The following is a 15,496-nucleotide window of genomic DNA, read 5'->3' as shown; positions in this document are numbered from 1 at the left end:
AATCGATACTGCAATGCTTTTTATTAATTAACTGATCTACTACTTAAGCCTGCTACTGGCCTACTACTGGCCTTTGACCTTTGAAGACCAAACACACCCCGTTTCCCATCTCATTGAGGTATCGAAGCGTTCCCGGAGGATGGGTATGTCTGGAAATTTATTAGATATCTTCAGGATAATAAATAAAAATATTGCATATAGATTGCACATATAAATTCACACATAATCAATGTTCGTCAATGGACGGATCATAATATACGGAGGAAAAAAAATCAACTGTAAAATCTACATCATAATCTTCCGAAAGTTCTTGATTCCATCCGAAGATGAACTATCGTCCGTGCGCTCTAAACAGTGTCCCTTGACACTGTGGTCATATAGCCTTGTTGAGATATAATATATATAATCTCAATTTTTACAAGTTGATCAGACATTCATCAGTATGAAATGTCGATAGGCGCCTACTACTGGCCTGCAACATCCCAAATAATTTCAATGCAATTTTCCTATCCTGCAAGAACAATGTTGTGGACATTAGAAAAAAAATACTTAAAAGGCGTATGACCACATTTAAAGCTATTTAAATCTGTTTATTTGAGACTCACTGCGTCTGCTGATTTCTCAGAAAAGTGCAATAAATTCTCACGTAAGTCTTTACTTTGAAATTTCCGTAACCGGCTGAATTCATCTCTTTTTATCTGTCAAACTAAAATTTATGGTTTTTAGTGTTGATAATACGCATGCAAAACCAATTCAACGATGCGTTTTCACAATCTGCAAAAACTGCGTGGATTCGATAGTTTGAAATGATGTCTAAATGCCAACGATTTGGAGAGTTTGAATCAAAATGAAAATGTCAAATAATTGAAATTGTTCTTCGTATAAATGAAATATTTTAATATTAATTATAGATTAATAGAGATTAATCGTGACCGTAGTCAAACGTCTCATAAATGTCAAATTTTGTCATAAAACTGAGAGTGAGGCGCGAATCCCCTTGCGCACAAGTGGAATTTCGAGACATTTACGCACAACCGAGCCCCTCTTAGTCATTTTGCTTTTTTTCTCTCCACCCTTACTTCCTTTTGTTTCCTTCCTAAATTTATAAAAGTAAAAAGGACATAATCATTATAAAAAGAACTGTTTTCAGATCAAATTGCCGAAGTTCAATTACTTTAGTGCAAAAATGTCAGTTTTTTTTAGGGGGGGGGAATACAGTCAAACCCCATTATAATGAACTAATGTATAGAAAGATACCGGAGAAATCAGTTCGTAATAATGAAATTTCGTTACAAAGGAATTCCAGATTTTTATATCGTTCCTATATAAACTTACCCGGGGATTAGAAAAGTTTTCGTTAAAACGATAGTTTTCCCGTTATAACGGTATTCGTTTAAACGAGAGTCGACTTTATTTCGCCCCAAACTATTTTTTTACGTGTATATGCAGGCTCATGAGAAACAGGGCCGCACTTTACTGGCGGCCGTTAGTCTTAGAGACATACCCAACTAGAAAAAGTATCCAAATCACGTGTCCAACTCAGATATGTCATTCATGTTGTAAGGGGCTGTATAGTTATAAAGTAAAAAAAAACACTTTTTATACCGTCCCCGTGTGCCAAAGAACCCAATTAAGATGTTGTTGCTCTGTCTCTCCCGATGCCAACTAAAATAGTTTCACGTTTCTAAGTGCAATATTCACCGAGATATGCAAATTCGAAAAATTGAGGAAATTTGGGAAAAAACAGCAACGGATAAAATGGTTTCCGCGTATTTAATGCTGGTTTTTTTTTTCCACCTTTCTTCGAATATCCCAGTGAATATTGCAGTTAGAAACGTTGAATTTTTTTGTTGGAGACCGGGAAACAACTTTCACATTGGGTTTTGGGGCACAGGGTGTCCGCATAAAGAAATAACATTTTTATTTCAATAACTATGTAACCCCTGGCAACATGAATCAAATATCTGAGTACTAAACATTATTAAGGGTACTTTTTCCAACAGGAAGTATGCTTCTAGGAACAATGGTTCGCCAGTAAAATGTCATATGCCCCGTTACCTATGCGCCCTGTATATTAAATATAATACGGACTGTTATGTGAAATATTGCCCTGTGTTTAAGCCAACTCGCACGTTGCTTCATCCACCTGCGAGAGAGCGGCCATATTATGAACCAAAAAGCCACTTGAAGGTAGCTTGTCATCCAATGGAATATCAGATTTTCGCCGTATCGAAATTGAAGTCTGATGATGAATTGAAACTGATGATTTTCTTATTTGAAAATCTGATTATTTATATTTTCCGATGGGCTTGAAATCCTGTTAATGAATCATTATTATGTTCACATGAACAGTTTTGTCACTGCGTACATGATTTCTCTGGAATGAATGGTTCAAACAAATATTTAAAAAAATTTCACACGTATTTTAGTTCATTTTTTTAAATTCATAGTAGGGCTACAACATGAACCTATATCCTTGATACATGTATTATTGTTAAAAATGACGTGAAAGGTTGAACTTTTCAATTGTGATTCATTTGTGTGGCTACACCCTCATTACTACTTTTATCCGCATGAAAAGAATAAAATTAATAAAACTGCTTGCTACCACTTTTTGCGATTTTTATCATTATAAGAATGCGTATTTTGGAAGCTACAACTGACATTTTTCAATGAAACCATAACCATTTACATACAAAAAAACTAATCTGGAAATAATACAAATTTCATCATCCAGTACAGTAACTTGATGACATTGTGCCGTCTTCAAGCGCAGAGTTGCATTGTTACATTGATTGAAAATAATTTCTATTTTTTACTGTATTCTATTATGTTTGTTTTGCCTTTTCATTATTTTCATAAATTAAAAATTAATTAAATTCAATTCAAACATATTTATACTTCAGACAATTTTTGAATAACTATCTTCTAATGGGAAAACGGGGGGGGGGGGGAGAAGGAAGGGGGGAGTAGAAAATTATTCATGTTCACAAGGGGGGCCACAGGAATGAGAAATGGGTGAAAGGGGGCCATGGACAAAAAAAGGTTGAGAACCACTGATATAGAGTATTTAACCAATGTAGCGCATATATGCTGAATGGTACCATGCGTGGTCGGTGACAGCAATCAGCTATGACTTCGTAAATGACATCAGGCCACCAGATGGCGATATATGTTTAGAGAAAGATGCACTCCCCACTTGTTAATACAAGATGTAAAGAAAAACTGGCTAAATTTGTAGAGATACTGATTTTTGGAAATAGCAATATAAATAAATATATAACAATATAAATAAATATATAACAATATAAATAAATATATAACAATATAAATAAATATATAACAATATAAATAAATATATAACAATATGAATAAATATATAACAATATAAATAAATATATAACAATATATATTATAACCTAAATATTGCTGGTGCCTGGGATTTTCCCAGCCTTGGCGTACATGTAAGATGAAGCTTTGCTGCAAGTTGCTGGATGCTTCTGTTAGACATTAGTTACTACAACATTTCACAGTAACAGATTTAAGTCTTATGTCAGTTTGCATTTGCTTATCCTCTTACCCAACACCAATGAATATCTCTGATTGTGTTAATTTTGGAAATTATCAGTGTACAAAGAAAATCCTCAAGTTCCTCTTGACTTGGAAGTTATATGCTCCATTGTGACATATTGTAGATTCCTACAATATGCCACATGCAATATTTCATCTCCATGTAGAGAATCCTACAATAAAGCCCTCTTTTTTGATTTCTTGCTGTCATTCTTACCTGGCTTGTGGTCCAAATTTGTTCTTTAATGTTTCCCCTGCAAAATTGTGTATTGTTATAAAGAAAATATTCTGTGGTTTTTTTTTTTGATTTCGAACACTGCATACGACGTTGCAATAACAAAAATTAGGATGTTACCGTGAGAATGCTTTGCACTCAAAATATTCTCAGTGACATTAACATGTTTTAAATTAAATATATATGAAACTCCATTTGCACACACACACATACCTTAATTATTGCTACCTGTAGAGGGGGGGGGGCTTATTTTTGGCTGAAAATTTGATACTTTGGCAGACACACGACCGCATTGTAATTTAACTTTTTCATCTCCTGAATTTTCAGGTTTCGGATCCATCATTATGAGCATGCAAACAATCAGTTCAATATTAATATAAGAATATGAGAATGGAATTGCACTCCTAACACCTCAGAGGATACATGAAAAAGTGAACATAAGAATCTGGCCTACCTTTTAATCAGCCATGTGCCAATCAATTATTAAGAATTGATGTTCTTGCATCATTTCACACTGGGTCACCACGTTTGCGATGCTGATTATAGTGGTTGATAATAATATCTGACTCTACTCTAATTATGAGACTTGTCAAAAATCACATGAATTTATTTATAAAAATTCACATACACGGAAAGACATCAACATCTTATACATACTTACACGCAACAACTATATATATATATTTTCTCTTCTTCCGGCAGCTTGGCGCGCGCAGTCTGCTTAGTCGCTTTTAGTGCCAAGCATTGGCGAAGCTCTGCCACATATTTGTAGGGGGAAGTTATTTTATTAGGGGAAGTCATACCCCTGGCAGGGTATGAAAAAAAAACTCCCACAATTTTGGATTATTTTGATTGAAATCAACTGGTTTTTCAGTGAGTAAAATTAATCTTGTTAGACAATAACATTCATGTTTTATTTCATTTCTCAAATTTAATTTATATTAATTAGTTTTCATAGTGGTTTTATATTACATCTGTAATGATAACTCCTTTATCCCAATACGTTTCTCTGTTTCTTTGAGTACTGTTATGTAGAAGTGTTTCACTACTTGGGACACAATGTTTCCTCAAAGATGAGGAAAAATATAAATAAAATATTAAATAATAAATATATATAAAAAAAATTAAGCAAATCCAAATCCACACATAAAAATGGATTTGCCTTAACTAGAAATCCCATTGATTATAAAAAACTACTAGAATATATTATAAAAATACAAAGAATATATTATAAAAATACAAAGAATATATTATAAAAATACAAAGAATATATTATAAAAATACAAAGAATATATTATAAAAATACAAAGAATATATTATAAAAATACAAAGAATATATTATAAAAATACAAAGAATATATTATAAAAATACAAAGAATATATTATAAAAATACAAAGAATATATTATAAAAATACAAAGAATATATTATAAAAATACAAAGAATATATTATAAAAATACAAAGAATATATTATAAAAATACAAAGAATATATTAAACTTCTAAATTTAAAGGTTTTTGTCAAGCTCTTTGGAATTTGCTTTTACAATTGAGGCTGGTAAACTAAGGGAACTGAGTTCTCATTTGAAATGCATTAAAAATACTTGGTATAATTTTATCTAAGTTTAACACTCGCTATTTTTTTTCCTGTAATTTTTTTCATTTTCCAAATTTGGAAATGAAACAGCCATTCTTCAGTTCAGAAATTTGAGACCACCACTGCGATAATATGCATAACTACTTAAGTTATTTTTATTTAGAATATATCATCATCCATTTTCAATTCACTGCTGGGTGAAGGTCTCCTAAATTTTTCCAATTTGCTGTGTACGATGCTTTTGCCATCTAGTTGACTCCAGCCACTTTTCAGATCTCGTCAATTCATCTTGTTTGGGGATGGCGATGAAAATAGAGTTTAGTTACCCTTATGGGTGCCAAGACCTCAGGTTGCAACCCAAGAGCATCCTGAGGCATAACGTAAGGAAACAAAAAAGCTTTTTTTACTGCTCACCTGTTTTTTTTATTCTTCCTTCCTTCACAGCACTGTTATAATCCACATTAGAAATTGGAATAACCCTTGCTGCATACACGCATGTAATAATCCACTTAATAAAGCTAAATCGACACTTGCATCGATGGAATTGAATGGACGGTACACTGGTGCTACCAAATTTAAAAAAAAAAATCACAAAAATCTAAAATTAAAATTCACACAAAAAAAAGAATTCCATGGAGTTTGAAGTTACCCTTGGCCCAACAGAAGCAATTAAACAACGTCAAGTATGGAAAAAATCTCAAGAAAAAAAATGGTGCTGAAACATGACTGTGAGCAAAAAATGCAGCAACATGCGATGAAAACGAAATGACAAAATTCAATAAGTGCAGAAAACTATTTGTCCAATCGTTAACAGATATGTAAATAAGTCATTAGTGGGAACATAGTAAAATTGCTACAGCTATAACCATAGATGTGATTTTGCTTATACTGTGTCATGACACGTGCATTGCTATAAATAATAACCCCCTGAATGATAAATAATAAAAAAATGAAAAAGAAATGCTGCGGCTTATCACAATGCAAATATTAGAATATTTGTGAATCAAATGATTGTAGAGCTCAGCTTCGCAAGCCGTTATTATTGTCAACTTGATGCACCTGTACCGCATTTGATTAAATCAGAAAGAAAATGTAATTTTTATAATGCCCCCATTATCAATATTACAATACAATAGTAATTATAGGGCTTTCAGCTACTATGAATATTTCCTGTCATTAATATTTCACTAAGCAGGTTTGCAGCCCTAAGAGACAAAGAAGGCAGTATAATCCAGATGGAGCAGGCAAGCACATAGAAATGCTTCCAAGGTACCACATTTTGAGACTCTTGAAGGGTATCTAAAGTCCATGCCACCCTCTTGCCCATTTCCATGTTAAACATTTAATTTTTTCTATACCTGTGTGTGGCTTCTTATCCAGGTGATTCATTTTCCCATCTCTTGTGATGCCTAACATACACAGACCTGCCAACTCTCCGGATTTAGGCGGGAGACTCCGGATTTTTCATCCTTTCTCCTGCTCTCCAGATTTGTTAAAATTTCTCCAGATTTGGCAGAAAATTAGATTTCACGTTGTCGAGGACAGCCGTGGTCATTTTCATCGAGCAGCCGTAAAAGAAGTCGGTGAACACATTTAAGCAACTGGCAAAGACGTGACTTTGTTTATGTAGCGTTTATCGGTATTCATTTATCAGGGGAAAGCCCTTGGTTGCCGAAATCCCTGTATGATCGTTATTGTATTCCATTAACAGGCGTTTTTTCGTCAGTAGCTTTGTATTTTGAAGTTTTTAAATTGTTTCCTCTGATTAAATATGTCTTCATGGAGAAAATATAAAACTTTAAGAGCTATATAAAGCTTTTAAGAGTTCATATACCCAAGATTATCAATCACTGATAGCATTCCACGAAAGGAAACACGTTTTATGAACAGTACGTAGATGCGATTTCTCTATTCTGTATGGAAAGACTGACATGGAATTTATATTTTCTCAGGGGCAATCCAGAACCTGCCTTGGCGGGGGTGGGGGGGGAAGGAATGGAATTTATTCTTAACTGGGATTAAAAAAATTTTTTTTTTTGATGGAGCCTGAGTACCGGGGGGGGGGGGGGGGGGGGGCCCTCGGAAGAATCTCCGGATTTCTGGATCCCAAAAGTTGGCACGTCTGCATACATCTTTCCATGCTCCTTTGTGCTGTCTGTAGCCTTTGTATCGTCTTGCTTGTGAGTGTCCATGTTTCAGCTTTTTAAGTCAGTGCTGGTTGTACACGCTGGTTAAACATTTTTCTTTTTCAGGCATAATGGCATGTAGCTGTTCAGAATTACACAGTTTTCTCCAAAAGTGCTCCATCTGATCCTTCTTCTGTTTATTTCATTAATAATTCCATTATGCATGGTGATTTGGTAATTTCTTGTCCCAGGTATACATGGCTTTCTACTTCTATCACTGTTGTTGAGCAGGATCTTCTTCCAAGTAAAGAACTTGAACATAACTTTTGTCTATTGCAAATTCATTTTCAAAACCACCTGGATACTTGCCTTTGCCAGTTCTTGTATCCTTTCTTCTAGTTTGTCTGGATTACTGCTGATAATAACAATGTTGTTGGCAAAACACAAATGGTTCAGAAATTCTCCATTTATTTTAATTCCTTTCTTATCCCAATCCAGTTTTTTGAATAATTCTTTTAAAACAGCGGGTGAGAGCTTTGGTGAGATAGTGTCTCCCTGTCTGGCTCCTTTTCCAAGTTTAATCTTTGCTTTTCCTTTATCCAAACGAACGGTTGCAGTTGCTTTGTCATATATTTTCTTAATGATATTGATGTAAGTCTTCTCTACCCCAATTTCATTGAAAGCTTTAAGAACAGTAGATGTGGAGACAGAATCAAATGCTTTCTAAAAATCATGAGATGACTGTTTGGATTAAATTGACTTTGAAAACCTGCTTGTTCTTTTGGTTGGACTGTGCCCAATGTGGATTCAAGCGTATATGTCAGCACTTTGGTGGAGATTTTATATAAATTACTGATAAAAGGCTGATTGGTCGATAATTCTCGCTAACCTTTTTTTAGAATATATAATTATAGTTAAATGTGGGAAAAACACAGAGAGAATTTTTTAATTTTGCAATTTATATAAATGATTTTTTTTTAAATCTGGATTTATCAACCACTCTGGTTCTTTCCTTTTTCTTGAAATGTTTCTTACACTTATGCTCGCTTTCATTGGAGTTTAAAATATTCGTTGTGTTATTTTCAGGTAATGGGAGGTATCAGGTATATTGGAGTTTAAAATAGTTGTTGTGTTCTTTTTAGGTAATGGGACGGAGAAAGCTATCCTCACTGATGATTATCGAGTGAAATGTGAAATTCCATGCAGTAGCAGGTATACATGTGAAAATTGTACACAAGGTCCTTGCATGTGGTGTAGTAGTCAGAATATGTGTATAGAATCTAATGCTTATGCTGCAGTTTTTCCTGTTGCCCAATGTATGGAGTGGACTACACAGCTGATGAAGTGCCGTGGTTAGTATAATTTTCCAGTATAGTTTTGTCAGTAGACATTAACACTTGAAAACTTAAGAAAAAACGAATACTTTAGTAGTGTTTTGCTTTTTTATTGTCATTAACCTCTTCCATACTAGGGCTGTATGCATGTCTTGTTTTGCATTGTTTACAGTTATAGTAAGGTTTGCCTGATGCAAAGAAGGGGTTAATACAAGTGCAAGAGAATGACAGTCTTCAGTTATACTACTATAAAAAAGATCACAATTAAACAGTCATATGTGAAATAACTAGTTTGGTTATAAACCTTGTTTTTGTTGTAATTTTAATATGTTTGTAGCAAACACAAATCAACATTGAATAGTTGTTATCCTAAAAATTGTACCAACTGTTGTGAAGTTGTGGAATTAAACATAAACCCAATTACTTTCAGGTTTGAATTGCCGTGATATACAAACATGTGAGAGATGCCAAAAAAATCCAAGGTGTGGATGGTGTGATGATGGTAGTGGAACTGGCTTAGGAATGTGTTTAGAAGGATCTTCTGGTGGTCCTGTTATGTTTGATGGTGCAACATATGTACTTAATAGCTCCATTTGCCCTACAAACCAATGGTATTTCACATCTTGCCCAGGTAACTTTTTTATATATTGCATATTTTAATTAAGATGGATTTTTCAGTATTTTACTGAATTCAGCATTCACTCAACATAAAATTCAATTTTATTTTTTCTAAACTAAATAAATAAATCTTATGGGTTATTCTACATTTTTTTTTATCCATGGTTTTTGATTAGTTTTAAATTTTCAAATGTAACAAAAAGGATCTACAAAAATGGATTGCTTTCATAAAATATCCAGACCAGAATCTCACCATATTGTTCAGAGATATATAAGAATCAGTTATTAAATGATAGGGGTCATTCAAGTATTACGTCAGCATCAGGGGGGTGGTGGTTCCGGATTTGCTGAGTTTTGATGAGGGGGGGGGGGGTTTGAAGGTTTCTTACGTCATCAACCACCCCCTTTTGAAGATATGAAATAAGCTGCTGATGAAATTTTGCTGACGGGGGGGGGGGGGCAGTGTTTTGCTGACAAGGAGGTCAAAAATGGCTGAAAATCTGCTTACGTAATACTTGAATGGCCCCATATATCCAAGCATAGCCGCGGTGATAGACTTAGAAGTCTGGGGAGCATGGTCATTATTGCTGGGGGGGGGGCAGGATGACGATGTCAATTCATATATCCATATAAGCCGCGTTCACATGTGCAATAAAACATCCCGGGAAGTTCCTGGTAATGGGGATTTTCGCTACAAACCATTCACATGATGTTTAGTTTATGCCAGTAATCCCCCTCTTCTTTCCGGAAGTCATCACTGGTTAAGTGGGTTGAACGGAAGTGCTTGATTCAAGATGGCTGACGAAGGAGCTTGCAGTAGTTTTTGCAGCACAAAGGATTATGGGAGAGAAGGTCGGTGTCGACCACCAATCCACCCCAAGAAAGATGGGCTTTTTTTGATGCGCTTTTCTCCCATTTTTTCCCCCTACGAGGGGAAAAAAGTTGCCATGCTGGTAATTATCACCAAAGCAACCTCCAATCTTGCACACGTAAACGGGACTATGTATACATTCGATCAGTCGACTCCATCTTTGATCCTGGGGGGGGGGGGGATGATGCCCCCCTCCTGGTATCTCTGCCCATGTATCCAAGAAAAACAACAAATGTAAATGAAAAAATTCTGATATATGCTTCAGCACGCAACAGGTGCTATTTTTCACAGGAAAGAGCGTTTGTACTTAATTTTAAATTGATCATATGACACAGGATTTCTGTCAGGACCAGCTTTACACTTCTTCACAGGGTGCTCAGTAGACAGAATGACAGCATGTCTGTTTAAACTGTATTCTATAGAAAAGAAATGCATTCATCATTTGCAAAAATGTATGTTAGGTTTTTGGGGAACATTTATTTAAACTTTCTGTTAGATTTATTGTTTAACAGCTAAGTTGAGACAAAGTCTGACATATTTTGTCAGATTTTTCAGAATTACCTAGGTCACTTGTTCCAAAAGCATGATTTTTTTTTTCATTAAATTTTAAATTTTTATTCAATACATTTGGGAAAAAAAATTTAATTTAACAAGTAATTTTGACATTAAATTGAATAGGAAAGTTAAAGTAAGTTCATAAAATTTGAATTAAACTATAGTTCAACTCTAATTTTTAATATTAAATTTTTTGCAATCAGCTGATATATAATTTCTATTGAGTGTCAAATTTTAACAATTTCAATCAAAATATTTACTGTATGTGCCGATGTATGAGGTAATAAATGAGATACACAAAAAATGGTGCAACCTTGATGATAAATAAGATTTTTTAAAATCTGTATGAGAAGTACCAACCCGTAAAATTGGCAGTTTTGTTTACTATGATGTATTTATGATTTTTCTCCAGTTTATAATGAAATTTTGACTGACTTATTCAATTTTTTTAGCCTGTCAATGTAATGGCCATAGTACATGTCTTAATGGTACCGATAAGTGTCTGATGCCTTGTCATCATCTTACAGAAGGTAAATACATATTTTCTTTAAATTTAAGTCCTTTAAAGTGTTAATTTTCTTTTGACATGAAGATATTTGAACAGAAATTCTAGAATTTTTTTTTTGTGTTTAAATGTCTATCTGATGATAGCCTTATTCATTTAACACAGCTGCTTCTAAACTTCTTTGGTCACAGAGCAGTAATGCTCTAACTTAGCCCAAGTAAAACATGAATACACTAAAGTGCCCCTTTTTTCCCCATCTCACATAGCACAGTTTGAAAACCACTCACTTGACCCATGAAGTTTAGAGTATTTTTTGTTGATGTGTTTTTTGTGTTTATGCTGTGCAACGCTAGTAACTCAAAATATGTGAATGATTTTAATAAAATTATATGATATGACAAGTTTCACTCACCCTGCATAAATTTTGTATGTTTCTTCGTTTGTCAAAACGAACGTTTTGTCTTTCAAACGTTTGTCTGAAATATTAAATATGTTTATAATACAATATTCCAGGTGTCACTCCCCCCCCCCTTATCAAATATCAGAAATATGTTTAATAATTAACTATTAGGTTAATTTTTATGTGAAACATAATTTTTATTTTGTCATATTGGTGTTTATGTCAGTATAGTTAATATTCATTTCTGTTTGTTGTAAATACAGTCCATGCTACTTAATATGATCACATCGAGACTCGTGGTTTCTGATAACAAATAACTGAATGATGATGACATCTGCAAAAAATCCTATTTGCAAGTATGGTGACCATATATCCTGTTCAGTTACATGGGACATGTGGTAAATAGATATTGGTGAAATGTGACAACTCTGTTTTTTCCGTACTACATAATTGATTGTAAATTTTTTTATCATTGTTTTTTTGTTGGGGTTTTTTTAAATTCCAAAAGTGTATTTTTTTTTCTTTTAAGCTAAAATCCTGCATTTTTTATTCAGCCATTGTGAGGCCTTAAAACGAAGCTGACTAATGTATATCATGAATGACATTTTTTAATTACAATGTGTTTCATACATTCCTTGAGAAAACCTCTCGAAAAAAGAAATTTGAATCTGGTCAACTGAAAGAAACTATTCTAGATCTGGAGGAAAGATCTTTATTTTTTGTCAAAAATATGTCTTCACTATAGGAAGGCCCTTGCCAAAGCTGTTCTACACGTACATGGCTCACAGCGAATACTACGGACTGATTACAGAGTGTGAAAATGTTTTTCAACAAAGGAGCGAGAACAAAACACTTTCCACAGCCTCCCATAGTCTTGCAGCGTAAAAATAACTTAGAGGGGAAAAAAAGAAGTTTTGATAAACTTTAGCTTCAGAATATGCAAAAAAACATTTCTACAGGAGAAAGAAAAGATAACATCCACAGTCTCAATACCTATAATTTTTTTTCCCATTTTTTCCATATATTCAATTGTTCTGTTCTTTGAAAAAGTGAACATTATTCGTGGGTTTAATAAGCAGCTTTGACTGTACTCTAATACTTTTTTGTGCTGTCAGTCATCAGTGAAACGTGCATAATTAACTTGTTAAATGGGTTTCAGTAACTGAAAAAGACACAGTTCAGTAACTTGCCAGAAGTAATTTCTTCTCGCAAGTGTCAGTTTTGTTAAAAAGGTGATTGAATTTCATGTACCATATTTTCCTGCATAAAAAAAGTTACAAAATTATCTGAATTTCTCAATCTCTCTAATGTTTTTTTTCTTGTTCCTTCTTTCAATGAAATGTACCTTTCTTCCCCCATGCAAGGATTCACCAAAAGTAGAAACTTTTTCACTGTTTTCTCCAAAACAGTTCAGTAACTGTTTGGAGTTCTTTTCACAGTTTCTCCAAAACAGTGAAAAGAGATTATTTTAGTTAGATGACTTTTTTATATGCTTGCAAGTGCAGGTTCTAGTGATTCAATAACAATAGGCGATGTAGTGTATGGAGATTGGGGAACCTCTGTATGAGTGAATCTTCACCACTACAGTAGGGGAAGATTTTCAATAGAGGAATAAGTATTCGTATCATTTGTTTCTCGTTTTAAAACAAGCCTTGTTTTTATTAGGAACTGTTTATATAACTTTGTAGGTGAAACTGTTGTATCAAAGCCATGGGTGCTTGAGCACCCCCCCCCCACCAGTATTTTCTGACTGAACTTTCAACTTTCTTGTGTCTGAACGATCCAGAATTTATTTTAAAAAATCAGAATTTTTACATGAAGCTCAAGCCGAGCATCAGTGCCCATGAGTGTCTAAAACACAAACCTGCCAACTCTCTGGATTCAGGTGGGAGACTCCGGATTTTTCATCCTTCCTCCTGTTCTCCGGATTTATTAAAACTTTTCCGTATTTTGGTGGAAAATGAGATTTTACGTGAGCTTTCACGTTGTCATGACATCAATGACTGCCGTCGTCATTAGGGAAAACACCCATAGATGACAACCGTGGTCATTTCCATCAAGCAGCCGTAAAAAAAGTCTGGGTGACCACATTTAAGCAACTGGCAAAGACGTGACTGTTTACGTAGCGTTTATCGGCAATCATTTATCAGGGGGAAGCCCTTGGTTGCCGAAATTCCTGTATAATCGTTACTGTATTCCATTCACAGCCGTATGGTAAACAGGTTTTTCGTCAGCAGCTTTGCATTTTTTAATTTTTTAAATTGTTTCATCCAATTAAATATGTCTTCAGAAAGAAAATGTAAAACTTTAAGCTATATAAAGCTTTTAAAAGTTCATATACCCAAGATTATCAATCACTGGTAAGCATCCACAAAAGGAAACACTTATGTTTTATGAACAGTATGTAGATGTGATTTCTCTATTCTGCATGGAAAGACTGAGATGGAATTATATTCTGCTCAGGGGCAATGCAGAACCTGCCTGGGGGGGATGGAACTTTTTCTTAATTGATTAAAAAAAAATATTTTTTTTGTGAATTTTTCTTTTTTTTTATCAAGTCTATGAGTGCTGGGGGGGGGTACCCCCCTTGGGAGAATCTCCGGATTTCTGGATTCAAAAAGTTGGCACATTTGAAAACATTTCTGATGCCCCTGAATTTAATTTCCTTTACTTGAACTGAGTTTTTAGATTTTAGCACCATGCATAAATCAGTGACATGCAATGAAACGTATTAAATAAAAAGTACACATTTCGAAATTAATTCTGAAGCATAATATCTTGTCAAAAAAAAACCGTCTGGTATATAACATAATTGACAAATAACTATATAATGCCAAATAAACTGCTAGCAAACTATGTAATGCTGAATTATTATAGACAAACTTTTATCCAGTCCATGAGCCCAGAGCCCACTTAATATTTGCCACCATCTTGATAACACCTACAGAAACATTGGATCAACCCCACACACACAATATTTTTGAGCCCTCCTAATATTTTAAATAACTTTGTGCCTTTCAAGATTATTATTTGTTATTTTTTTTAAGGTTATTATTATTCATTTATTTTATACATGCAAGTAGAAAAATCAATATTTTTTCTGTAAAAACATGACGAACAATTTCTTCCATTTATTAAAATATCATTTTGGAGAATGAAATTTGCAATATGCAGATTAAACCCTTCAAAGTAGTAAAACTTATCTGTGGATTACACATCACCTCTGATTATATGCAGAAAATTATGGTATTTCCCGTAATAAAGGGAAAAATGGAAAATTACCTATTTACAATAATAAAGGAAGATTATAGGAAGTTACTGTAAATATGGGTTACTTTTGCCTAAAACGATAAGGTATACTCTAATTACTGTAGAAATAAATTTTTGGAACTAGTTTTTGTAGTTTTTGCTAAGTAGCAGTATTAACTGTTTGAAGGCTAATGTTCTGTAAATGGAAAAGTTTTTATTTGCAAAAATATCAGATAAAATTAATTCCAACATTTCCAATTTTTACCGTATAGAAGAGTGTTTCTTTGGAAATAAATTTTGGAAATTTCAAGGTTAATATAAACTTTTTTGACAGAATTTTGAAATTTTATATTTTTTGGGCATTTCTTCTCTATGTCGATTAAAATTTGCCAAAATTTCAATTTTGAAGTAAATTGAAAATAATTTTGTGTTTCTACC

The 15,496-nt window shown here is 33.7% G+C and overlaps 1 protein-coding gene across 1 annotated transcript in view; it reads left to right on the top strand.

Moving 5' to 3' along the window:
• Positions 1-15,496, top strand: part of dsd (attractin-like protein dsd) — an 83,420-nt gene that overhangs the window by 43,859 nt on the left and 24,065 nt on the right. The window contains exons 15-17 of the mRNA XM_089233559.1: positions 8,669-8,878; positions 9,291-9,491; positions 11,357-11,434. Of these exons, the coding sequence (XP_089089685.1) occupies positions 8,669-8,878; positions 9,291-9,491; positions 11,357-11,434 (489 nt within the window). The remainder of the gene's footprint in view (positions 1-8,668; positions 8,879-9,290; positions 9,492-11,356; positions 11,435-15,496) is intronic.

This window comes from Pholcus phalangioides, unplaced genomic scaffold (genome assembly GCF_987345545.1).
Source record: "Pholcus phalangioides strain wild (caught in Gottingen) unplaced genomic scaffold, Ppha-v1.0 ptg000007l_1, whole genome shotgun sequence".
Lineage (NCBI taxonomy): Eukaryota > Metazoa > Arthropoda > Arachnida > Araneae > Pholcidae > Pholcus > Pholcus phalangioides.
The sequence above is the reverse complement of the archived record's forward strand: the minus strand, read 5'-3'. Positions and strand labels throughout refer to the sequence as shown.